At 37.6% G+C, this 24,191-nt stretch overlaps 2 protein-coding genes across 5 annotated transcripts in view; both read right to left on the bottom strand.

Moving 5' to 3' along the window:
* Nucleotides 1-1,803: 1,803 nt before the first annotated feature.
* On the bottom strand, nt 1,804-4,752 carry TTC32 (tetratricopeptide repeat domain 32). Of its 2 annotated transcripts, none has more exons than XM_042803274.1 (2): nt 3,903-4,752; nt 1,804-2,966 (listed from the first exon to the last, which is right to left on the bottom strand). In XM_042803274.1, the coding sequence occupies exons 1-2, from the start codon at nt 4,240-4,242 to the stop codon at nt 2,839-2,841; spliced, it is 468 nt and encodes a 155-aa protein (XP_042659208.1). In that variant the 5' UTR covers nt 4,243-4,752; the 3' UTR covers nt 1,804-2,838. The 2 variants fall into 2 exon arrangements, with proteins under 2 accessions (XP_042659208.1, XP_042659209.1); XM_042803275.1 differs by having other exon boundaries at nt 2,826-2,966; nt 3,877-4,752.
* Nucleotides 4,753-4,857: 105 nt separating this feature from the next.
* The window catches only part of WDR35 (WD repeat domain 35), a 45,848-nt gene continuing 26,514 nt past the window's right edge, over nt 4,858-24,191 (bottom strand). For 2 of the 3 annotated variants that reach the window (XM_033004525.2, XM_033004526.2), the window contains 15 exons: nt 23,481-23,550; nt 22,686-22,739; nt 20,784-20,893; nt 19,019-19,229; nt 18,354-18,434; nt 18,091-18,227; nt 15,271-15,474; nt 13,232-13,378; nt 11,896-12,028; nt 10,819-10,929; nt 9,639-9,803; nt 8,472-8,612; nt 7,496-7,652; nt 6,703-6,943; nt 4,858-5,655 (listed from right to left, as the gene is read on the bottom strand). In XM_033004525.2, coding sequence (XP_032860416.1) covers nt 5,508-5,655; nt 6,703-6,943; nt 7,496-7,652; nt 8,472-8,612; nt 9,639-9,803; nt 10,819-10,929; nt 11,896-12,028; nt 13,232-13,378; nt 15,271-15,474; nt 18,091-18,227; nt 18,354-18,434; nt 19,019-19,229; nt 20,784-20,893; nt 22,686-22,739; nt 23,481-23,550 — 2,110 coding nt within the window. In that variant the 3' untranslated portion in view covers nt 4,858-5,507. The remainder of the gene's footprint in view (nt 5,656-6,702; nt 6,944-7,495; nt 7,653-8,471; nt 8,613-9,638; nt 9,804-10,818; nt 10,930-11,895; nt 12,029-13,231; nt 13,379-15,270; nt 15,475-18,090; nt 18,228-18,353; nt 18,435-19,018; nt 19,230-20,783; nt 20,894-22,685; nt 22,740-23,480; nt 23,551-24,191) is intronic. The other variant, XM_033004528.2, reaches the window with a different exon arrangement.

Here is a 24,191-nt window from a genome sequence, read left to right on the forward strand (position 1 = left end):
AAAAAAAACAAACAACATTCTGTAATGTATTGAGAAAAATACAGTTTTATAAATTTAGAGGTAAATCAGCAGGTGAGAACCCTGTTACTTGTTGCCAAACTAATCCCAGCTCTAGGGAACAAAGTAAAGGGAGGGGTTGCCCATGAAGGCTGTGTGAAGGAAAGAGTCAAGGGGTTTTGGAGAGTAGGTTTATAGGTAGGAAACTTTGGGAAAGCAGCTGTGAATTATTCACGTCCGAAACATTTCTGGCCAGTAGTTGATGTACGTTAGCAGCAACCACCTGGTGGTAGAGCGCCGTGACTCGGACTAGCAAATGCCTCTCACGGGCGATGGAGCGGGCCGGCAGGACTGGCCCAGGGGCTCTGCAGAGGTTTGTCACCTTCGGGCAGAGACAACCCCTAGAGCCCAGCAAAGGTGTAAAGCCACAGCATCTCTGCACTACGCAGCATCCAAAGCACACCACCTCTGCTCCTTTTACAAGCTGAGAGGTTGTCTGACTTTCACATGGAAACACTACATAAAAGGGATTTTACTGCTCACCATTAGGATTTTAATTCTTATAGGATTACAAACTGAAAACGTAGAAGCATAACGGGAGTTACTAAACACATCCTCCTCTTCAAGCTTTTATTTTTTTAGTATCAATAATGGTGGCTTACACTCTTTCAACAGTCCTGAGTGAAAGAATACTACTCAATACTGTTTCATAATTTCAGACTGAAAACCCCAATTAGTCTTGTGATAGAAAGGCAGAGAACTAAGTGAGTCATGCATGCACGTGAAAGGGGAAAATGTGTGTGAGAACCTTACTGGCCAAAATTATCCTGACAGAATTCCAAATTATGCTGAAATGCACCATGACAGTTCATCCTTTTACAGGAGAGAGAAGGAAATACTGTGGAGAATCTGCTATAAAACTGATCCCAGTCCAGTGAAATATTTCTGTGCGAACAATGAATGCATTATAAATTGAGGAACATTCACAAAACACCACAAGCTGGGAAGTAAGAGGGATATTATTACTAGCATCTTTGTTTTCCAAAATGTGCATTTGCTGTTGATCTTTCAACTTCTTCTGTATCTTGTCATATAAACAGTGTTCTGTGGAGAACCGTATCTGTGATCTCTCAAAGTAAAATTTTACGGGTCATATTCAATTGCTCATACTGTCCTTTTACTTTTCTTGGCATGGTAAGTCAGGAACAGATTTGGTTCTAGCTCACCTTTTCACCATCAACCAAGAATTGATAGGATTCCTCAATTTTTGAGACAGGTGGCATAAAACATGCCAAAACCTTAAATTATCAACGTTTTCGAAACAAAGCACCAAGATAGATGGAAGCAAAGCATGTGCCTAATATATCCAGAAGAGGCCAAAATTACATTTGGGGGAAAAAAAAGTCATTGTTACATCACAGCCCGCTTTCCAAACTGTAAATGGTTACACCCTGCTATCGTGCATCATATACAACTTCAGAATTGGTGCTGCCATGTCAGGAGCATGTCAGGTAAATACAGCATTTTCTCAGCCCTGTGCTCCAAACTTGCTCAGGGAAGCTGTTGCAGTTTCATCCCAAAGCTGCAAGTGATCTCAGTAAGGCTGCTGGGGAAGATGTTCAGAGGCTCAAGTCTGTTCTCACGACTTTCCGAGATGGTCCCAGGCGAGCCCTGCACCTCTGCAGCCTCCGGGATCACCCAGAGAAACTCACCGTAAGAAGCAGAACTGGTATTAGCAGAATTTATTAAAAAACAAACAAACCAACAAACCAAAACCAAACCAAAACAAAAATAAACTAATGCTCATGCAGGCAATCAAAGAGTATTTACTTTATTAGAACTGAGATTGCTATGAACATGCAAGGGTGTTTCTTATCAATGATTTACAGATTTCAGCAATGGTCCTTCCTATCATGTAAGAAATGAAGCTCCCTGGGTATCCACAGACTGTTCAATCAGATTTCCCATTGTGTTTTTCAAGCAATTGACCTTTTCAGTAATGAGAAGGCTACAATTCCAACTGTGGATAATCCAACTACATTCTCTATGATAAGCTCTTTACACACAGTCATGAGATAAAAAGTACATATTCATTTTTATTCATTCAGCTATTAACCTGTCCAATACTTTTACAACTGGATTGCAAAAAACAGGTATGCTCTGTTCCTACCTGTTCCAGTACTGTAAAACTACCTCTAGGAGTGAATGAGCATACAAAGGACTGAATTCTTACAGCACACTACTCATGCAAGGTACAGAGGCTGTTACCTAAAAAGATCTCATTGTTTCTGTTAAGTGTTTCTTAGTACAGAAATACTCTGAAGCGTAAAAGGTATCAGTTACCATAGCATCTCACAGACAACACCTTATAATTGACAACTGCACTTTTAGCTTAACTCAAATTTACATTTCAATGTGGACAATACCACTATTAAATCACTGACCTTCTCACAAGCTCCAATATCACGTATTTAAATGTTTTATATAGTTTGATTTTTCTTCCCCATGGAGGACTTTGAAACAATCTGTGAGAGAGTACAGAAACGGCTTCAGTAAGAAAACTACAAACTTCATTTGCTGTTACTGAGCTTCCAATGTCTTTACGAAGTACTTCTGTACAAAATCTCTACACCTCTCACAGAGATCTAACATTATGCTTTCCCTCAACACTAACAATATCCAAAAATAGTTTATTTTGCAATTATAATCCATTTTTAACTTATTTACCCAAGAATGAGGTTTCTTCAGTACGACGTAACAGATGTAAATGATGTTGTGTGTCATCCATCAGTTACAAAAAAAAGCATTTAGCAAAACATTTTCATACCACTAACTGCATCTTCAATAACCCCGCTTTTGCTTTTCTTCTTTATCAAGAATAGTCTGTTTTAGACTCAGTGCAGCATCTTCAAAGTGGGGGTTTAACTCTAATACTTTCCTGAAATCTCTCATGGCCTCATCAAAGCATCCTGTCCCAAAAAAAAAGAAAGGAATAATTATCTTTCTGTAATTGCTCAAATTCAAAAACCACAATGGAAGAATACCTCTGAGTACTTTCACTAACAACAAGTAGCAGCTGTACTTACTGGACTCATTACTACTACATCTGGAATCGCCAGAGACCCAAGTGGGAGTCAAAAGTTGTCAGAGCAAGAACCAGAATGCGTATTTTTAAACCTAAAATGGGCGTATGGCTCAACTCAGCTAGTTTATTCCACAAGAAGGATCCAAAAGGCTCACGCTCAGTCAAGCAATAGCCAGGCTGCCTTAAACCTGGCACACACCGGCATACTGCTTCGAGCTGGTGCCCTTGGTCAGGCTCCATTCTCCTGGCCCTCTTTAGGCCCTCAACTTCTGGGTCTGGACTTTGCAAAGGCTGAGCTCCAACAACAGGAATGGGCGTGACGTTCCCTTATGGCGTATTAAAAACCTGGGCAGTAAATCGCCTGAACAGCCCACTGCAATGGATAAGGCTGCGCTCACTATGTCTGCACCTAAGAGATGTTTTTACCTCAGGTTTAAGGGCAATGTTTGGAACTGGCTAGTTTTACCCCTAATGCAATTTATTCCAAAACTCTAACTGCATCTTTCCCCCTATTATTCCCTGAAGAGTATCATTTCAAAGGACACAGCTGCACACCTGCAAGTAGGGATATATAACTGCACACACAGGGCAGACTCCTGGCTGAAACATCCCAGGACTGAGAAAAACGTGTTTCCGCCCGCACCCTTTCTCTCCCCCACTCGTGCCAGGCACGTCCCTCCGCCTGCGAAACGGAGGCAATTACCCTCCGGCGCCGGGTGAATCCCGGCACAACGCCGCGCTCTCGGCCGCCGCTCGGGTGTCCGGGTCGCCCTGCTCGCCCCGCCCCGGCTCACCCGGGGCCCCGCGGCCCGGCCCGTACCCAGCCGGTAGAGCACCAGGCCCCGGTTGTAGTAGGGCACCTCGAAGGCGGGCAGGCACTCGATGGCGGCCGTGTAGTCCTCCATGGCGGCGGCGAACTCCACCCGAAGGTACCTCACCCGGCCGCGGTCGTTGAGGGCCGTGGCGAGATCGCGGCGGGCGCTGCGCGGCGACGGAGGGCGAGCGGCCGTTCCGGCGGGCCCCGCGCCCCCCGGCCCGGGCACGTTCCCCGCCCAGCGGGCGATGCAGCGGCTGTACAGCTCCTCCGCCGCCGCCAGCCGCCCCCTCGCCGCCTGCGCCTCTGCCGCCGCCAGCAGCCCCGCCGCCTCCCGCTCCTCCATGGCGGCGCCGCCGCCGCCGCCGCGGTGACGTCACGCGCGGTGACGTCACGGGCGCGGCGGCGGCTGCAGCAGGAGCCCCGTGCCTGGAGGAGGGACAGGGACGGGCGGACGGAGGGCTCCGCCGAGGACCCGCCCGGCCCTCTAATACACATCGCTACAAAGGAGAAAGAAGCTCAAATACCAGGACTGAAAAAAGAAAAAAAAAAAAAAAAAAAAAGTAATATTTAATATTTTTATATACAAACCCGGGGTTTATTCTCACCCAGGTTTAACCGAGAGGCACTGCTTGCCGTGAAAGATGGCGCAGAAGAGGCCTCGCGCTCTCAGGAACCTGATGCACGACGTCACGTCACAGCGCTGGCTGGTCGCGAAGCCGGCGATAAAACAGAGCAGCACAGCTCTGAGTAAAACAGCGTTCCTTGAACCCTCCTGTGTAACAAGGGTGGCAGCTCAACTCCTGAAATCTGCTCAACAGATGCCAGCTGCTCTCTTCAAACTACTTAGAAAAATAGCATCTCGTTACCCGATTGCAATCTGAAGGTTCACAGAGGTTTCCTTAACTGGTTGGAGACATCACCAAAGCTCAAGCGCCCAGATGCAGACTGGCGGCACTGATTGCTCTTTGTAAGCCCTTTATTGCTCTGGTGGGTTTAAATACACTTGGCAAAAGAAAACAGCACAAATGTATGACTAAACTGGTACCATCGCTCTAGTAAAACAGTAGTAAGAAAAACATATACAGTAATGTTACCAGAACTACTGTGGCACTATTTAAACTCATGAATTACTTCCTTGAAAAACCTGTGAACCTTGAGAAAACCCAGTAATTTCCTGTGGAATTGCAAAAACAAAATGGAGCTTGCTCCAAGTGAAATGTATTAAGATGAACCTTAGTTTCAATTCACAGGGCTTTGAAACTAGGCTCCATTTACAATTAGAATACTTCTACCTTACACCTTTGTAAAAAAAAAAAAAAAAAAAATGTAACCAAAAAAGTTGAGTCTATTCACACAGTTGTTTCTTCACATAAATGGAACTAGTAAAGGTTTCTCTTGTGGGTTTTCTGTTGTTTTGGGTGGGGTTTTTTTTTGTTTTGGTTTGTTTTGTTGTTTGGTTTTTTTTTTTTAATGTTTCTCTAATAGTGGCACTATCTGTTACAACACAGTACTTGAGTTGTATTATAAAATATAGTACATCAGTAATATTTTAGAGAGTATTGTTAGGAGACATAACAGATAGGAGGATAAATAGTCCTTTATCCTCTGCTATGCTTTACTGTGGCACAGAGGACAGAAGTTGTAATTGCTTGCTTCTTTGGCTTTCATACAGTGCTTACATACACTGCACATCCAGAATCGATACTCCAGGATAGGGTCTCCTGTTGCAACACATATAGGAAGTTTCCCATCTCCACTATTTAAAAAAAAAAAAAGAAAAAACATGGTTTAAAGATAGCAACAAATTTTCTAGACATTTGCAAAACCACTGTAAATACCTGATTGTGTGTCTACAGCTAGGTTCAAAATTTGTAATTACCATCTGTAAAGTACTGCTTCTTTATTCAGATGTGCACCACTTTTCGACTAGAAGCTATTAAATCACATAGTACTTCACTGTTAACATAGCCAAGTATGCAAATCTTCACACAACAGAATGCTCACCCCCAGAACCACATAGTAAACAAATCAGGACCAGCACATCCAGAAAATTAAGTGACAAGAAGCAGTGAAGGCCATATAAAGAGAAGGTCCAATTAGACACCTGCACTAATATTATATTTATTCCTCTGCAGAGTGAACATGAAAACCATTAGCGAGATTCTGCACATCTGCACAGTAAAAATCAAACAAGACAAGTTAAAATCCTATTCATTAAAAATGTGATTCACAATCAATTTCCATACTCAGCAAATTCCATGCTGTTAGCGGGAAACCTGTGTCAGACACCACTGTGGGTACAGCCACTCCAAGGACTTGCCCCTTAAGTGTAATCTTCATATTCTAATTCTTTCACTTGACATACTCATCTTCTCACACCACATAGATTTAGGTAATTCACAAAACACTGGAGACTTACTGGTTAAGCACTCACTTGTCAACATTTGCATCACACCACAATGGTGATGCAAACAGTACCATTATTATTTCAATGGCACATGACACCTTATCAAAGGTCCTAAAACTCCTGTGCTCTGTCCATGTGCATTTCAGATTAAGATGAAGTTACATCTTTATGCCCAGTTCCTCAAATATAGTAACTGTCTATTCTCCCAAATAAAACAGTGTAGTATTAACCTTTCTGCAAACTGGCTAACACCTGCATCATTTTTGCCCAATATTTGGTTTAAACAGCAAAGCAGCTAAGTAACTTGGTCACACAAAACCTGCTAAAACCCAAAATACAGACAATAGCAGAAAAAGATGCTAGTGTTATTACAGTATCACATAAATATAAACCCACCTCTCAAGAACAGCATCCAGATCAGATTTTTTGTTATACTTCGGACAATGTCTCGTGAATATCTCTAGAGCAAGGTCTTCATACTGTTGCCTCTGTTCTGGCCTAAGAGTTTCCAAGGACTCCAGTTTAACAAAGGCTTTTGAACAAATATCAAATGCTCGGTTCGCACATGCACAGAGTGCCAAAAGGGAATAGATTTCAACTGCTGGGATAATGTCTTCATAATCTCGCAAATGAAGAGCTAAGAAATTAAAAAAAAAAAAATCCAAGGAAATTATTACGTCTTCTGAGAAGTGCAAGCATCTGTATGAAGTATTTGCTACTAGTAGACAGTATTAATCTTACAAATCAGACACAATGAACCAACGTCTTTTAATTGACATGACAATGAAGCATGTGTGATTCAACACTTTTTAAAAATAAAATTAAGGGGATTTAACAGGGAAAGTTTGCTTCGCAAACTCTCTCAAGTTTTTTATGAAGCTCTACAGGGAGATGTGATGTGAATTCAGGCATGCCTTATAATTTAAAGAAAGAAACAAAACAGTCAACATCTACAGAGATTGTCCAATTTAACCAGGTGATATATGACAAGTTAGATTTGCACTGTCTTCAAGAAAATACTTTTCAGGTATCTTGACTGCAGCCATATTCAATTCTTTATATGTTTTTGTTTTAAATTCCATGGATCTAGCAAGAATAGAAAAATGTGCCAACTATAAATGAAATTATGTGATGTGCAGGTCTGTAAAATTAGAACAGTTTCTTTACAGGGTTAAAAATGAAGTCCTACCTGTTTTAAGTGCTGCATCTACAGAACCTTTATAGAGCTGTCTTTGTGCAAGTATGAAAAAATGGTAAGCCTCAGCTCCTCGCCAAGCATTGTCTGCAAAGCGATTAGTTGAAGAAAGAACATCTTCTTCTAGCAAACCAGCCAAAGCTGAAGCAGTCTGAAAACAAAGCAGTATCACAAGTAATTTTTATATGAAACAGATACAGCAGGAAATGGGGATATATGAAAAGAACTTTTCTGTACTTGGTGATTACACCACTGTCTGTGTTAACTAGGGAAAATATAAATACATGGACCTAAACTGAACATTATTAGGCATTTTATACAGTGCATAGGCAGAACATATGGTGCAGATTTTCAAGGATAAGTATCATATACATGTGTACAAATATATTCTGTGCACATCTGCAGACTCGTTCATAGTTTGGATTAATATTGCATTTCAACACCAGATCTCTTAAAACTTTGTTTAAACTATTTCGTTTGTGCATATGAAGATGAAAGTGTCAGCAGGAAAAAAAAAAAAAAATTTCTTCCATTTGCTTCCCCCATATCTGGAGCCATCTCCCTGCTAAATTATAGCCAACATTGCTTAATCTAATCACAGATCTCTTTGGGATTGATACTTACTTGTAAATGACAGGAAAGTGAGAGTCTCACAGGAAAAAAAAAAAAATAATCTGGAGTTTCTTAGTATGACTTTCCTTGTTATAGTGAAAACATTAAGAAAAAACACATTAAGCTTAGGAAGGAAAATACTAATACATATGATATAAATGTTTAAAAATAATACTTTAAACAGTATGTTTTTGTTTTCACGGAAGACTTGCTTTAAGGAAAGCTTTGTTCTTAGCAGGAAAATGGGTTATTAAAAACACATAATAGCCTCACATGAAGATAGTTTTATTTATTCTGACTAGGTAGCACATACCAGAATTCAGAAAGAAATAATAATAATAAAAAAAAGACACTCTACCTCTGAACTTTTTTCTTTAACTTTTCCCCTTTGTGCATTTTGCATTTGTTCATGACACTGTTCTATAAGTAAGGCTGATAATACATAAAGCTTTTTAACTCGCAGTGGCTTTGTCCTTTTCTTTGACTCCTCATCTGCAATCTTAAAACACAAAACCAAGGAATTTAATGTAGGGTTTAAAAAAAAAAAAAAGAATTATAGGAGTTGCATCATTCACTTGGACAACTGTATGCTTCTACAAACCCAGGAAGTCATGCCAAAAAAACGATTTTGCATTTAAATGTAATAATTCAGACTGCAAACAGAACTATACATGAAAATGTCAAAGTGAAGAATGCACATTATTCTATATTTATTTAGCTAACAAGTATACAAAGCCAGATTCTTAGGAAGGATAAATCAGCGTAGCCATGTATAAGTCTATTGACTTATTATAAAAATAAACTGAAAAATAGTGATTTTTAAACACTGAAGTTTAAGAAATACATAAGCTTTCACTAAGGTCTGGTGGTTTTCCCAGAAAAGAAGAATGGCTTTTGAAAGTAACATACATATATTATTTTTTTTACTATAAATATTTGCTGTAAAAATTACAAATCACTCTTACAGATTTTATGAGCTATGTACAGAAATCTCTACAGCCAAACCAAATCTAAGCAACATCTTTATCTTAAAAGCACACCACAGCAGTTTCTAATTGAAGGTATTAATTGAAGAAATATCAGCATTTAACTTCTAGTTAATAACATTACTATTTTTAAAAATAGAGGAGTTAAAACCAATCCATACAACGTATAAAATAATGGGGGCATTGCACCCAGGCTGGTCTACTATACTCCTTTACTAGGCAATGCAGGGCAACAGGGCCTTTTCTGAGATGTAGCTCATCTCATTCTGAAGTGAAAGTCTCAAAATAAATCATATGGCCTGTGCCCTGAAAGTCTCCTCTCCACTGGCTGCAGAGGACATCCAGGGTAACTATTTCCGACAGAGATACCTGAATTTAGGAGTTGGATTCATCTTTGCAGTAACCTGTATAATAACATTTGCTTGTTGCCTAGACACTGTTAACACTAAAATAACCCCAAGAAAATAAAAGTGGCATGGAAATAACAAGAGCTAGTCCAAAAATCCAGTTATTTGACATAAAAATGAAACCTGCAATACCTTGAACATGAGCTTAGCAGCTTCAAAGAAATAATTGGCTTTTCGATAGAGTTCTATAGCATCAAGGATTTTATTCTTTTCCAGTAAATGACTTGCGTATCTGGCTAACAAGGATCCAATCTCTTTCATATTGTGATTTTTAGCCAGCTCCACAGCTTTATTCCACTAGAAATGAAAGCAGACAATTACCAACCTCATTTTTTCAAATAGATTCTCAGAACAAGCTGGTTATCCATGAACAGTCTGCAACATTTGCGTGCAATACTTCATCGCCAGTTAGAACCAGGCTACTACAAAATTCAAGTAAAAAGCAAGAGAATACAAATGCTAACATCGTGGCAAATCATGTGATACAGAAGGCCTGTGAAACAAATGCTGAACCTCTGTCCAAAACCACATTCAAAGCAGTTGCTTCTGCTTTGGTAAAAGCTTTGCAAAATCACTTCATTGCTGCCCATAGTTGGACACACGGATTTTAACACTTCTGATATTACTAAATCCCAGACTCTTAAAAACATGTCTAAAAGAGCACTTCAGTCTGGCTACTGTGTTTGCCCCAGATCAAAAGTTTGGCAGGATTAAGAAACTCAGCTGAATCTCATACCTAATAGCCCTTCCGATCCATAAACTAGGGAATTGTTCACATAAGGCCAGCACTACCCAGTCCCATACATCAAGTTGCTCATAACCATTTTCAGTTTCTCTTATTTGTGCTGACACAAATGTTTACACAGGTGGGTCATACTGGGGAACAGCTCTAGCTATAAAACAGATCATTTTTGAGATCAGTTCTTTTCTAGCTACATCCTAACACAGCAGCAAATACATCTGCATCTGTACAAGGAAGGAGAGGGATGTGGAAAATGAACAGCCAGAAGCTGACCTGTCCTCCCATCCCATCAGGAGGCAGCACAGCCTGGCTCTGCAAAGGCCACGAATGTCTGTATGCTGAGCATGCTTACCACACACACACAGAAGTAGCACGGCTGCATATAGCTTTGTCCTCTAATGGTCTAATCCTAATTTCAGATAACTCGCTTAAGCGTTAAAATATGAATTTTTCAGAAATCACAACGAATCATCAGACACTTAACAAGGACTTGTATTTAACTGGGCATTAGGATAAAAATCTAACTGTTAAATTGGTATAATTAAAGCAGATTATCTACTGCTCTTTTACCTGGTTGAGATGTACACAGGTATCTACGGCGTCCTTTGGTCGATTACATTTCAGAAAGGCTGACACAGCTTGTTCACACATCCCCACTCTTACAAACATATAAGCTATATCCTGCAAAAAGCATCAGCACCACGTTAAATTAATTTCGTATTTTTAGTATGTTGTATAGCAACTGGAATAGTATTATATTATTGTTTAATAAGGTGTTGTTTGCTTCATGGATTTTGTGAAGACAACACGCAATGTTGTAAAACTTTAGAACAGCGTGCTACTTTCACACATTGTTTCTAAATGAAAAAACAAAACAAACAAACAAAAAAACCCCAAACAAACAAAAAAACCCAAACCCTCCTCAACTATTTAAATTTTTCTTTCAAATCAAATCATACCAGAAGGACAGTGTTCTTAGAGTAGTTCACAAAACTTCACTATTAGAAAGAGGTTAAAAAGAAAGTGCTATGCCTTGTTTTGTTCAAACAACTGAAAATGGCATTCAATGAGCATTATTTTGCATTTTTTGAAAGCATTTTGGATTAATAATTCATATCATAGTACTAAATAAGCTATTACTTATAAGTAGGTAATTTCAGGCTACACCACCTACTTTTCCTTTCAGCAGAGTATCTTCTATTTTCATTGTACATTAGTATTCCCACCAGAGCAACCATGAAAGAAATTAAGCCAGGGATAGCAATCAGGAAGAATTTGCGGCAGAAAACCCCTGTGTAGACCAGATGACAAAATGAAAGCTAAAGGAAGTGTCCAGCTATGAGGAGTGACTTCTCAGTGAAGCATAGCTATTTTAGAAAGAAATGCCAGAATTTGGGGAGGGAAGCAGTGAATTATGACTTAACCATGTGGCCATGAAGTGTGATGGATAATAATGGAAAAGAACACTTGAGTATGAAAACAACAGTAAAAATAGAGATCAATATCAAAAATAACACCAATATGCTTAAGTGAGTAGCTCATATACTACATTCTTTCTCTCTTTCTTTCTTAACCTTCCCAAGACTGGAAAATTTAAATAAATAGTTGAGCATAAAACAATGAAAAATAAAGGTGCCTTTTGCTTACAGGGAGCAATTTATTATTCTCTGGTAGTGAGTTAGCTAGATTCTCCAGTCCTCGGTAGTCCTCTAGCATGTAGTAACATTCAGCTAAACGTTCCTGGTTTCGTCCTTGTACATAATACTGTACAGCATTTAACCTAACAAGAAAAAAAAAAACATGGTGGCTTCTGATACATAAATACAAGTGAAGCTTCTCATTGTATAAGCCTCTGCATTTGTAAATTTAAAATTACATTATTTTAAGTAGGTAACTTTGCTTGAGAAAGGTTTTGTAGCTAGAATTTCACTGTTTTTCTAAAATGCACTAAAAATTTTAGTTTTCAGAGATCATTGTATTGAAGTAGTAGCAAGATTGATTATCTGACTAGCCTAAGATTAGGAAGTCAAGGAATCTTAAAACTGAATTCCCATATCTGCACAGATCATGTCTGATAACAGACAACAACTTACAACTAAACTGTCAGAAAAAGGCTTTACTGTTGTGCCTCCATATTTTAAAACACAAGCACTAAGATCTCCAACATCATTCTCCAAAGTTACCTAAAGCATATATAGATCAACTTTCAAGACCTAATCACAAGTTTTCAACTGCTTTGGGACCCAAGTTCTTTGTGATAATATAGTCTGGGTAACTGCAATACATAGTGGAGCTGAGGAACTCTGAGACAGTGTGTTCTGGATGCAAAAAGTTTACATGGACTTAGAGAGCAACAAGTAAAGTTAAGGAAAGAAAATATCTCTGCAAGTTATTAACTATGAAGACATCACTTCTGGCTACGTAAGTACCTGACTGCAAAATGTGTTCTGAAGAAACACCATTACACGTGTGCACTGTTCTTAAAAATTCTTCCTTGGTTGCCCAGTTTGGGCAATAGCTAGAGACAGATCCAGGTCAGAGACAACTCTGGACCTTTTCAAATATTTGTGGGCTTAAGCATTCTAGAAAGCTTGTGGTTAGTTTTGAAATTCACAGATGTTTAATAATTCTCTCTTACTTGTAACTGATTTTTTTCTTGAATATTTTCATACATTAATATCCAGTTTAATAGAACTGTATAGGTATTTCTCTTCCCCTGCCCTCCTTTGAAGTAGACAGACTTCTGGCAAAACAGATTTTTAGCACCTTCATTCTTTAGATAGTTATCAACAGCTCTCTGTTTAAAGGTACATGCAGTGATGGAACCATAAAGGTCTGAGCTAAATTTCATCATTCCAGAATTAACCCATGTATTGCAACCTTCCTTTCCTGATGCCTGTCCCTCCTCATAAATTAAGTCTTGTCATCAGTTTTATAATTTCCTTTGTAATTTCCTTCTTACTAGTTCCTGTATAGAGCATACCATTTCTGACGGTCTGCAAAATAATCTCCAATAGCATTGTATGCTTGTTCAAGAAGGGCATCATCTGAATCACCTGAGCCAGTTTTCAATAGCTGCAACACTCGAAACCAATCTCCCAGTTTTATCCGTAGTCCAATGGCAAGGTCTCTAGCATAAACAGAAAATACCAGGAAAAAAGTCAAAGACAATAAAATAGCTAACAAAAATCTTGAGAAAAGCATCCAAAAGTATTTTCATGTTTATAACCTACATCGCAAGTATCACAGTGATCCTGGATATTAAACAGCATTCCATAAAAGCAAATACTTGGAGACCTCACAGGTTACATCATATATATGCGGTTTTCTATTAGCTATATTCCTGTGAGGCATTAAATGAACAGCTGGCAAGACAGTTGGGCTGATACTACTTCAGGTTTCCTCTTATTCCTTGTACCATTCTTTATCTTTCACTGCTGACTGCTACAGTAGATGGCAGCAGCTGCAAAAGGCTAAAAGCAGAAGGGAGAGTAAGGGAAAGGCTAAGGAGAAAGGAATATGAATAATAGAGGCAAGAGCCAAGATGTTATAAAATGGATTTCAGAGACTTCTCTTTCAGATTCAAGTTGACTTTGGTTGAAGGAGAGAGGACTCAGAAATAGTCTTTCCTTTTTATTATTCATGCATACGTATGACACACCGTTTGTCTGTTTGGCACATTTTTTCCACCATACAGAATAATTCTGTATTACTTCATATAGAAGTAATTCTGCAGGTGCACAGAAAATCAGTGGGAGAGATCTATACAGTTCTTTTAAAAATGCCCTAGAATTAGAGTGGAGTTATGGAAGGCAATAGCAACTCAGTGCAGTCAGCTAAATAAGAGCATCTTTCTAGAAAAATTAAAAAACTTATTTGAAAAATAGATTTATTTCAGCCTGATTTATGGTAGGTCCTTATCAAGATTTTTCTAGTGGTGAGGAAACACATAAGGTCAGTACATAATTCCCATATTCTTGTAGCTGAAGAATAAGATACTGTACTGTTGATGAAACCAGTAATCAAAAAAGAAGAAACCAACAAATGTTGACTTCTGCAGTGCTACAGTGGCCAAATTTCTCCTCAGCCATGTAGAAGGGAATATGCCATATCTAAAAATCAGTGTTGCAATGCAACTGAAGTGCTTATGAGGCAGTCCACCTCTCCAAACCAGCATACTTCCATCAGCTAATTAATTAAGTGCAAGAAGTTTTCCATTACCAGGCTCTAATGTGCATCTCTCCTCAGCTCCTGCCCTCCTGCTCCTCCTTAACTGATGAAGAGGAAGGTTTCTCATTCTTACAGCATGAAAGAAGAAATATTTTTTTCTCCATCTTTCCCTACTTTTTTTCATGGCTCTGTTAATCAAAGCTTAAAAATTTCACACATGCCTAAGTGATTTGTGTTTCTCCATGTTTGACCACCACCTACAGGCTACATCATACAACTGCTCCTTATTATTTCTCATCCTTTTTCAGTAAAGACAGTGGTCTAGCTAATTATTTAGTGCTAATTTATATTTCTCAGTAATATTGTAATTTTGCTTTGTTTGTTTTCATTCCTGAACAAAAATTCCACTGATTGGTCCACAATTTCATCCAAAGTCCTTTCTGTCTCTCCAGAGATTACAGTTCATTAAAAACTCTGTTGTTTGTACATGTAATTGGAAAGAATGTGTACTTGGCTACTAGCTAAGAGCAACAGTACATAAATTAAACATTAGTTAAGACTGTATTTTTGGAATCCCAGTTGAAATACCAACAAAATACTTGCAAAAAAATCTATGAAACACAGCACTACCTAGAGCAGCTGAGGTTTTGCAAACAGTTTGGAACGCGCTGATTTACATATAGAATTGGTTATCTGTGGATACAACAAAAATCTCTCCATCTGATCTCTTCTGTCTTTCTAGAAACTGGTAGTCTTCAGTGCTAAAACAGCCATTCCTTATTAAGGCAAGCTTTTTTTTTTCCCCTAGACTTTTTGCCTTTATTTGCTACTGAGATGACTACATGCAATTACCTTCTGTCCATATCCAGATACATTCTTTCAGCTTCTTCAAATCTGCTAAAATAGGCTGCTACTTCTGCTTGCTTCATTGACTCACTCTGCAGGTTGCCTAGATGCTTCACAAATTTAATACCTTGATAATCTTTGCAACGTACAAAAGCTTGTTCAGCAGTCTGCAGATCCAGCTTCTGAAGAGCAGCTTCAGCCAAGAGACGCCTGTGTGAAAAACACAGATGGACGAGTAGCTATAAATTAAATGAGGATCCATTTAACTAGTGATTATTTGAAGAAGATAAAACAATTGCAGTAACTCGAATATTTACTGACTAATCTTAATTCAGTTGTATGTTTGTCCTCAGTACGTTCTGCGATCTATCCAGTACTTGCTCAAGGAACTGTGTTCAAATAATTGCTAATATTCTTTTGTTCAGCTGTTCAGATGGACACTGGCTTGAGAGGAATGGGCAGGGTTTGAGTATTACAGTCGTCCTGTGTGAAATGTGTTGCCGCTCTCAATACAATTCCATTTAAATATTTCTACCTACACATGTATCACGAATTTAAGCGCTGATGGCAGCCTCAGTCTGAAGGTCTCCAACTAAATTTGCCATGAAGAATTATCCATCCTTCTAATCCATCTGGATGTTCCTGGGAGAGCAGGGATGTCTCAGAAACCTTGTACTGGTACTGCCCCATTGGTTAGTTCTGCAAATAGGGAATTTCTACCTTCATGTCAGCCTACGTCCATTAGGGGCTTGATGGATTTTCTGCAAGAGTAAGGCTAGGTAAATTTAGACTGGCTGATGGACATTGTGAAAGTCAGTGCAGTAGGACACTGACAAAACCAATATTACTGCTGTATTCAGTGACCTAAGCCATGTGTAGGCAATATTTTTAAATCAATTTGAGATGGTTAGTATTGCTTCCACTCAAGTGCTCATCACTGACATCAATGAAACTATGAGAAAAACATGGCAAATTTAAACAATTTGCGACACACATCCTGTTTGTTGTGTTCTAGTAGTAATGAGACTGTCCTGTTCTGATCTAGACTATATTTGCTTTATATCCAGCACTTCTATTTCACTTCCATATAAATACATGGCATACTGTATGTTTCCTTACATAATGCAAATTAAGTTCATGGTAATTTTGGAGCAAGGTGAGCAGCATTTGACATATATATTGTGATTTTACAATATAAAACTTTTACTGAGACAGACTTTCAAAACTAATACTCATTTTATATTAAATAAATAGGTGGTACTAGCAAAAAGCATGAATGACTTCAAATCTTCAAAAATCTTCAGCTAGTTCAAGACATTAGTAAAAATTAAGACTCACAAAACTAGCATTTTACCCTACATACTCACACTAATAAAATTACATTACTATTACAGAAGCTTTCAAGATGTAGCTATCAAATCCTGTCTTTCAGAATGTATGTTCTGGAGACAAAAGCACAACAGGATAGGAAGGAATGCTTTTTGGGACAAACTTTTAAAGCAAATTGTCATGGCCAGTCTTTCAGCAGTTCTAAATTCCCGTCTTAGCTGCCACAATTAACAGAGAACTCTCAACCCCCCTGATGCAAGCCAAACATCCAATACTGCAAGAAATCAGCTTCAAAACAAAACCAAAATTACTAAAGAAAGGTGTAGGTAGAGAAACAATCTCCAGAGAGTTAAAGAGAATTGGCATCATTTCACGAGTAACTTGTCAATGAAGTTTCAGTTTCTGCTACTGACTCTTCATTAAATTACCTACTGAGACATTAACTCTTCCAGCCCTTACAACACAGGATATTAAATAGATTTCCAGAACTCCTGTTTTCACAGGTTTACTCTTACATGTTTGCTGTATAGGCTTTTCATGTTCAGTTTAATAGCTGAGTCCATGTTTACTTTAAACATGCCAGCATCTCCTTTTCTCAGATAACCTCTGAGAGGTTGCGTTGTAACATGATTAATGTATCCAGTCCTTCTCATTTCTGTCCTTTATGGCCTGTCCAAAAAGCTCTTACGTTGTTATCATTCTAATGTGTTCCCTTTACTGGGATTTAAGTTCTTTGTCATCAAGGTTCAACATAAAATATATAAATAAATAACTGTCCTCTCAATTTATGACCAATTTTAATTTTGATTTAACCAGCCTAAAGTTAGCTTTCTGCCAGCATTTTCAATTTCCTTTAGATTCTCCCATAAAAGCAGGGAGAATTGTGTTTTGATACTTGTACAGCATAGAGAAAAAAGGTGTCCTGAGCCTGTATCTTATACCCACTACTGTGATACACACAGCATGCCTTTCATTTTAGGTACAACAGCCCACTCTTTTGGGTTCAAGAACTAGGAACCTGGGGAAGCACTGACCTTTTTTAAGATGGCTGCTGAGGAGTCTTGAACACTTGCTCAGCATCTCCTGAAACATGAATTCTCAAATGCTGAGGAACAAAAACCTCACTTTCTTGCATTCTGAGAAATGCCACACAGCTTGAAACTGCCCAAACGCATCAATTGCCTAAGAGCTGGGGAGCCAGGCTAGCAGGGGACTGCAAGGCTCTCTACAGGCATTCCCTCAATGCTGTCATACTCCTTTGGAGGTGATTCAGCCCAGTGAAGAGACATTCACAGTTAGAATAGCAGCCCTTAAGATTGCAGCTGAGCACCATTACTTTTTTTTCTTTCTTTTAATTAAATGATTCTGTTTAAAGCATGTACTGCTTTGGCTGGTTTTGATTTGAAGTTTTATACTTTAATACTATATCTGTCTGAACAGGAAAAGAATACAAAAGAACACAAATTTAAACAAAGTTGGCTTATAAAGAGATTTTACCAAAGTCTGGGATGTGGATTGTCTTCTATGAATTGGGAAGATTCTTCAATGCCAACTTTCTCAATCAATGCTCGACTGTCTCGTAATGACCGAATCTCAAAATTGATGATGTAATCTTTGTTAGGATGCTCAGGATTCTACCATAATGGATAAAGAAACATAATTTTATTCCATGTCATCTTTATTTTCACCCAACATAGGTATCTATTGTTCAAATCATTAATACAGACACCAACTTTTCCTACAAAATAAATTATGCTTACCTTTAATATTTCATCCAGAAGAACAGATTTGATTTCTAAATCTTCAAAGTTGCAAATATAGCCAGAAGTCTGTATAGGTTCCTTAAAGTTAAATAAGTTACAAAGAAATGAACTTGTATTCTGTCTGATTAAATCCTAACCAAATCTGTTAGGTATACATCAAGAGACTTTCTTCTTCTCCAAACTAGGATTTAATTGCATTTCCAACAGGAAACAAATGCTAAAATTAACATTACTGACAATTCTAGATGCAAATATAATTAAAAATCCTCATGTTTTCTATAACTAAGTTATGAGAAATAAATAAAGGAACACCTGCTAATATTTATATTCAACTGAACTGTGTTTTACTTTATCTTTGATAAAATTGTGTTTATATTTTCCAAAGCATACAAAGAAATGCTCCAGAAAATCTCTCATACATTTAAGAAAAATTATAACAGCATATTTATCTTTCCAGGACTAATAATTCATTTTACTTATTTGTTCCTAAACAACACTCCCACATTAGAGTTGCCAAGATTTTGAGATTTCCAGAAGTAAGTTTATTTATATAAACACTTGCCTAATTGAACAGTAAGCACAAGAATAAAACTATTCTACACAGAGCCATTAACTTCCAAGCAAATTTGTAAAATGAGCAGTTTACGTATGTTAATATCTACCTCTGGATCCAAGTTTCTGAAAACATACATTCTTGTTTTCTCCATCATTGCAAACAAATCTGGGTTATCTTTGGCCCACTTCATATCCCAGACATCTTTGCGTTCCAGTCTCAGCTGCTCACCTATCACTTGCTGTCCTGTACTGTCTACTATCCGCGTATCCAAGTCAAAGAAAGTCAAAACACCTGAAAGGTCTATGATAGCAACACGACTACAGAAAAACAAAGAAAAAAAAAAAAAGACAGCTAAATAATACTATTCAAGGTTGTAAATCTGAAATAATTTCCTAAACTGGCACACTCAGGTCAAATTTCCCCTCTAATACCAGTGTAATTCCGTAGAAAATCACGAGATGCATGTGATTTTCATTTATCTGTACAGCAGAGAGAGACCAGAGACATGGAAAGAAGTTTTTCGTCTGCTCATACAGGATCTGGCCCTGCAAAGGTTCTGGAACATGCCCATTTTTCATCCAGCATTCTAAAGATCCTTACTACTTCTGATATCAAATTGAGTAAATTGCAGGTTCTGCTCCTTGCCAAACTTTTCTTGACAGACCCTAAAATTAACAGCCAGAGTTGTTTTTCATTGTTTACTAGGAGGCAATAAAGCAGATTCTTAAATTAAAAGGACAGTGAGGTAATGTAGACTGTTAACCTCTCATACAGGATTTCTTATATTTCTACAAAAAGTATTCCTTAGGTATTTTCCAGACAATATGAAGTATAATCCAATTCATCTTTGAGGTAATTTAAAAATGGGAAAAATACAATTTCTGAAGGGTTAAATTTTAAAATTTCCAGTTACATGTGTCTTCAGGGAATCGTAGTAGCCAGTATTTACTACAATGCCATTTTAAAAGCATTTCTAAATATTGAAAGGTATTCAGACACCCTTAATCCCTATTAAAATTTCAAAAGAAAATTAACTTTATAACACTTATGGATCTGAGTCTTTCACTACCATAAAGTCATTTAGGAAGGAGACAGCTTGGGTTCAAAACAAAATTACTGCGGCTCTGACTAGATCACATTGCCTTTTAAGTAAAGCAATGTATTTTTGTTCTATACCTACAAAGGTGAGTAATCTACACACCCATTATGAATTTTGTTTTAAATTAGAAAGTTATTCTAAAGTCATTAAAATTGTCTTACAAGTGCTCTTTAGTCAGTATACTTTTGCCTTTTCTGCCAAGACTCTGTGCTCTCTCTTGCAAAAATATAGCTGTTAAGTAGAATGCAACTTCAGTGTTGGACACAGGTGAAGTTTAGGAAAACCAGTCTTGCCAGAAGCATTGCCACCAGCTATAGCTTGTAACAATGGAAAATAATCATGGGATGAACAAAGTTTCCAGGCATTAGAAGGACACAGAAATAGAAGCCTTAGAGATATAAAATTTCAGGTTACGATATAATTTCGTCAATTCATGTCATGATCACAAGAAGTTTGTGTTTGGTTCATCTAAAAAAACAAAGATATTTTCATGTATGTTTCCTTAAACTTTCACACACACCCTAAAGAGTTTAATGCATAAGAGAGCTTTACTAACATAGTCTCTCAGAGCAATCCCATGACTGGCCACATGTAATTAATTAGTAATAAATAAATGGCTACACAACCATTAACAACTAAAATTAATAAGTAGTTTATATTAAAGTAAAATTAGTACATAATTATTATAGAATCATAGAATTAGTATTTTCACAAATTGCACTGCTTTACTGTAATATCAGATACCTGCGTTAAAAGCAAATCCATAACTTACCTGGAGTTGCAGTTCAAAGACAGCTGATATGCACGACAGTTCAGGCTATACTTCTGTACTACACCAACACTAGGAAGACTGTATCTCTGAATAGTGCCAGATTCTCTTCCCTAGAGAAAAGAAATGGCTGCTTACTGAGAGAATTTTTCCATCAGTAACTCTTTAAAAAGGTATGCTGTCCTAGACAAAAGAGTTTTCAGATAAGTGACAGCAAAAGTGGAAAGAGGAAATGTCATCACCCTAAAAGTTCTGAATTCTGCTATACAAACAAGATACTTTAAGATGCTACACTTTATAGATCTGCTTAAATCAGGGATGGTAAAACAAACAGCCATAAGTCCATATACAGCCCACAGAACAGTTTCAGGAGCCCAACGATTCCCCATGAACATTCAGACATGGTCTACATAACAAAAAAGGAGAACAGTGAAAAGATCCCTGTCCCGTATTGGTAAATCCACTCAAACAGTGCCACAAGACAATACCAGCTCAGGTCTGAAAGCAGTACGGCTGTGTTCATGTAATGCTATCTGCATGCTAACCAGTCTCACCAACTGCTCCAAGACCTGAGCTAGTTTTAGAAGTAAAAGATGTAAAATATACTGGTTATTCTAAGGCTTGAGTAACAACAAACAAATCTAAGCACCAGTGTGGTTTATCTTTATTTTGCTAAATGACACACCTGTACCCTGTGTGACAGTACCAGGCCAACACTGTAAAATTAGTTTGACATCCCTGGACCGAAACGTTCACTGCCACTATTTTCTCATGGTGTTTCTGTAGACTGAACAACATAACCAGCTTATTTTACCTCTTGTTTAACCCTTATACTGGAAATGAGTCAATACTAAACTTTAAGGTAGTCCAAAATGTGTACTTTTTTTCCCCCCCAAAGCCACCCCTAAAATCCTCTGCATAAATGACCTTTCATCTTTGACCTTTTCACATCTGTATATCCTGTAAACTGAAAAGCAGATCTGGTCAAAAGTGTTAGAAAATCTAACCACTGTAATATGCATTCAGCTTCAGCACATTTATCCAGATCTGGTCTCAAAGACACTTTATCTCATTTTCTTCCTTTTTAACCAAAGTCACTGATTAATTACTCTCTTATTTTCTCACTCTTATTCTTCAAGCACAAACAGAATCCCATAGTCACCTACTAACTATCACACTTTTTTCATTCATGTTTTTTCTTGTGACCCACTGATTTTGTAAAATCCAGTCAAAGGATATACCAACAACAACAAAAAAATACTGGAGGAGCAGCATGTGAAAACATCGGGATTTTTCTCAGGAAGGTGGACAAAACTGGAGAAAGAGTGTTGTTTTTCTATCTTTGTTCTGCTTGGTTAGTTTGTTTAAAAGCCCGCCTATATGTCTGTTCGTCTAATGAGATCACTCTTTTCAGATCAGGGAAAAAAAAAATGCACCAGCTGTTCACCATGATACAATACCTCATACATCATACATATGTACAATACATAATAAGCATACTGCATTCATGTGATGTCATCTATCATCATAGATTTTGTCATTAATATGTAAATAGACAAACTTTATAAATCTTTATGTATTTACCTACAACCTAGATGAGACTTCCTAAAACTCAGATTACAGAATTAAGTCCTGACCAGGACTGTACCAAACCCTACAAATATACTAACTTGAGCAACTAGCCTGTACTGAGATTGTAAGCACTTAGTGAATTAGCACTCCTAAAGAATGAGTCCAGGTTAACAAATAACCTGTTCAAGTTACCTTTGAGGACCTCTAGAAAGAGATTTCATCTGTGTAAATTCTAAATTCAGAAATGCTTTGAAATTATGACTGCTTATGAAAACATTGCAGAATAATCTCCTCCTACAAGCACAAAAGAGTTATTTTAATCATGTAACTTACCACAAGCAGTATTTTATCAGATGCTGTTATTGCACAAATTGGATCTCTTGTTCCCTGGAAGTATAGAAATATACAAGCGATACCAGTATCAGTTTTAATGCAGCAGTAAGAATGCACTGCTAAAGAAAGAAGTTTTATTTAAATATACTTGAGTGTTGCTAAGTACCCACATGAAAAGGGGCTGTCAAACCTTGACAGTATACTGTATATGGATGGTTTATGGTATTAGTAGCCTTTGTTATGGAAATCATGACAATAATAATATAAACAGCTTCCTTTCTTCTCCTGCCCCTCCTCCAGAAAAATAAAAAACCCAAAATGCAACGGGTGTTTGACAGGAAACACAAGGCGGCAATTACCCCTGACTTGTGCAGTCTGTAATTAAATTCAGGTATATTGGTAAGTACAGAAACAGGCATGTGTGCACATGCGCACACACACACAAAGTAAAAAAGGCCAAAAATATCAGAAAAGATTACAAGGGTTATTGAGTTTCAACAAGTTTATACTTTGTTGAGTTAAGGGGAGCTGCTTCTCACCAAGAATACAGCAGGTATCTACATACTGGACCCCAGAATATACTATTCCTATGTTCCCTACAATTTAGTGTATATTTTCAGCAAAAATCACAGTAACAATGAACTAACTAGTGGGAAGAAAAATAACACTCATGTAGAAAAGTAGAAGAAAGTTTATGATCACTTCTACTAATGAAAATAAATAAAGCAATACTAACTACTTCTCTTTCAAGCTACCACTGACACCACAATAAACTAGCTGAAAAACATCACTCACTTCAATAGCTCTGCTGTAATCAAGGTGTCCATCTGCAGATCCTGAAGGTGTGTCATCAATATGATAAATCCTGTAGAAAAAGAAAGTTAGAATAAAAAGTGAAGTCCAAAGAAAGTTTCATTTTTGACAGCATATAGGGATCTTCAATCCTTGGAGAAGAAACCATTGCAATTGGAAAAGAGACTAATACACCTGTTCCTATGTTCCAGTAGTACTTCCTTTGATAACCCTGCTTTTTATTGATATAAAGATATAAAAATTGCTTTCACTTTCACAGTCCCTATTGGTCTATTCTCACATGATCTATAAACTTTCATTCTCCAACACGAAGTTCCTGAAAACCACCAACAATCCCAACTGTCTTTTCAATTGTGCACTTCCATATTTCCCCACGCTCTTCTCCATACTTACGAAGAGCTTCACCTTCATATCCATGAAACTTATGTATTACTGTATTCAGTACTTCATAACTTCTCTTTTGCCTTAAAAAGTAGCATTAGGAAAGATTTTAGAACGCTAAAATCATAGCTTATACTGAATTACAACTACTTACTTTTTCAGCATTTCTATCAAATTTACAATCTTGTCCAAGGCTAGAACATTGAGGTACTAGAACAATGTAAGTTATTACACCATGTACAAATAAGTTCTAATTTTTATGGATATATGGTGACAAGAGATGGTAGATTTATGGAAAGATGTTATAACATC

This window comes from Tyto alba, unplaced genomic scaffold (assembly GCF_018691265.1).
Source record: "Tyto alba isolate M040663 unplaced genomic scaffold, T.alba_DEE_v4.0 Super-Scaffold_40, whole genome shotgun sequence".
Lineage (NCBI taxonomy): Eukaryota > Metazoa > Chordata > Aves > Strigiformes > Tytonidae > Tyto > Tyto alba.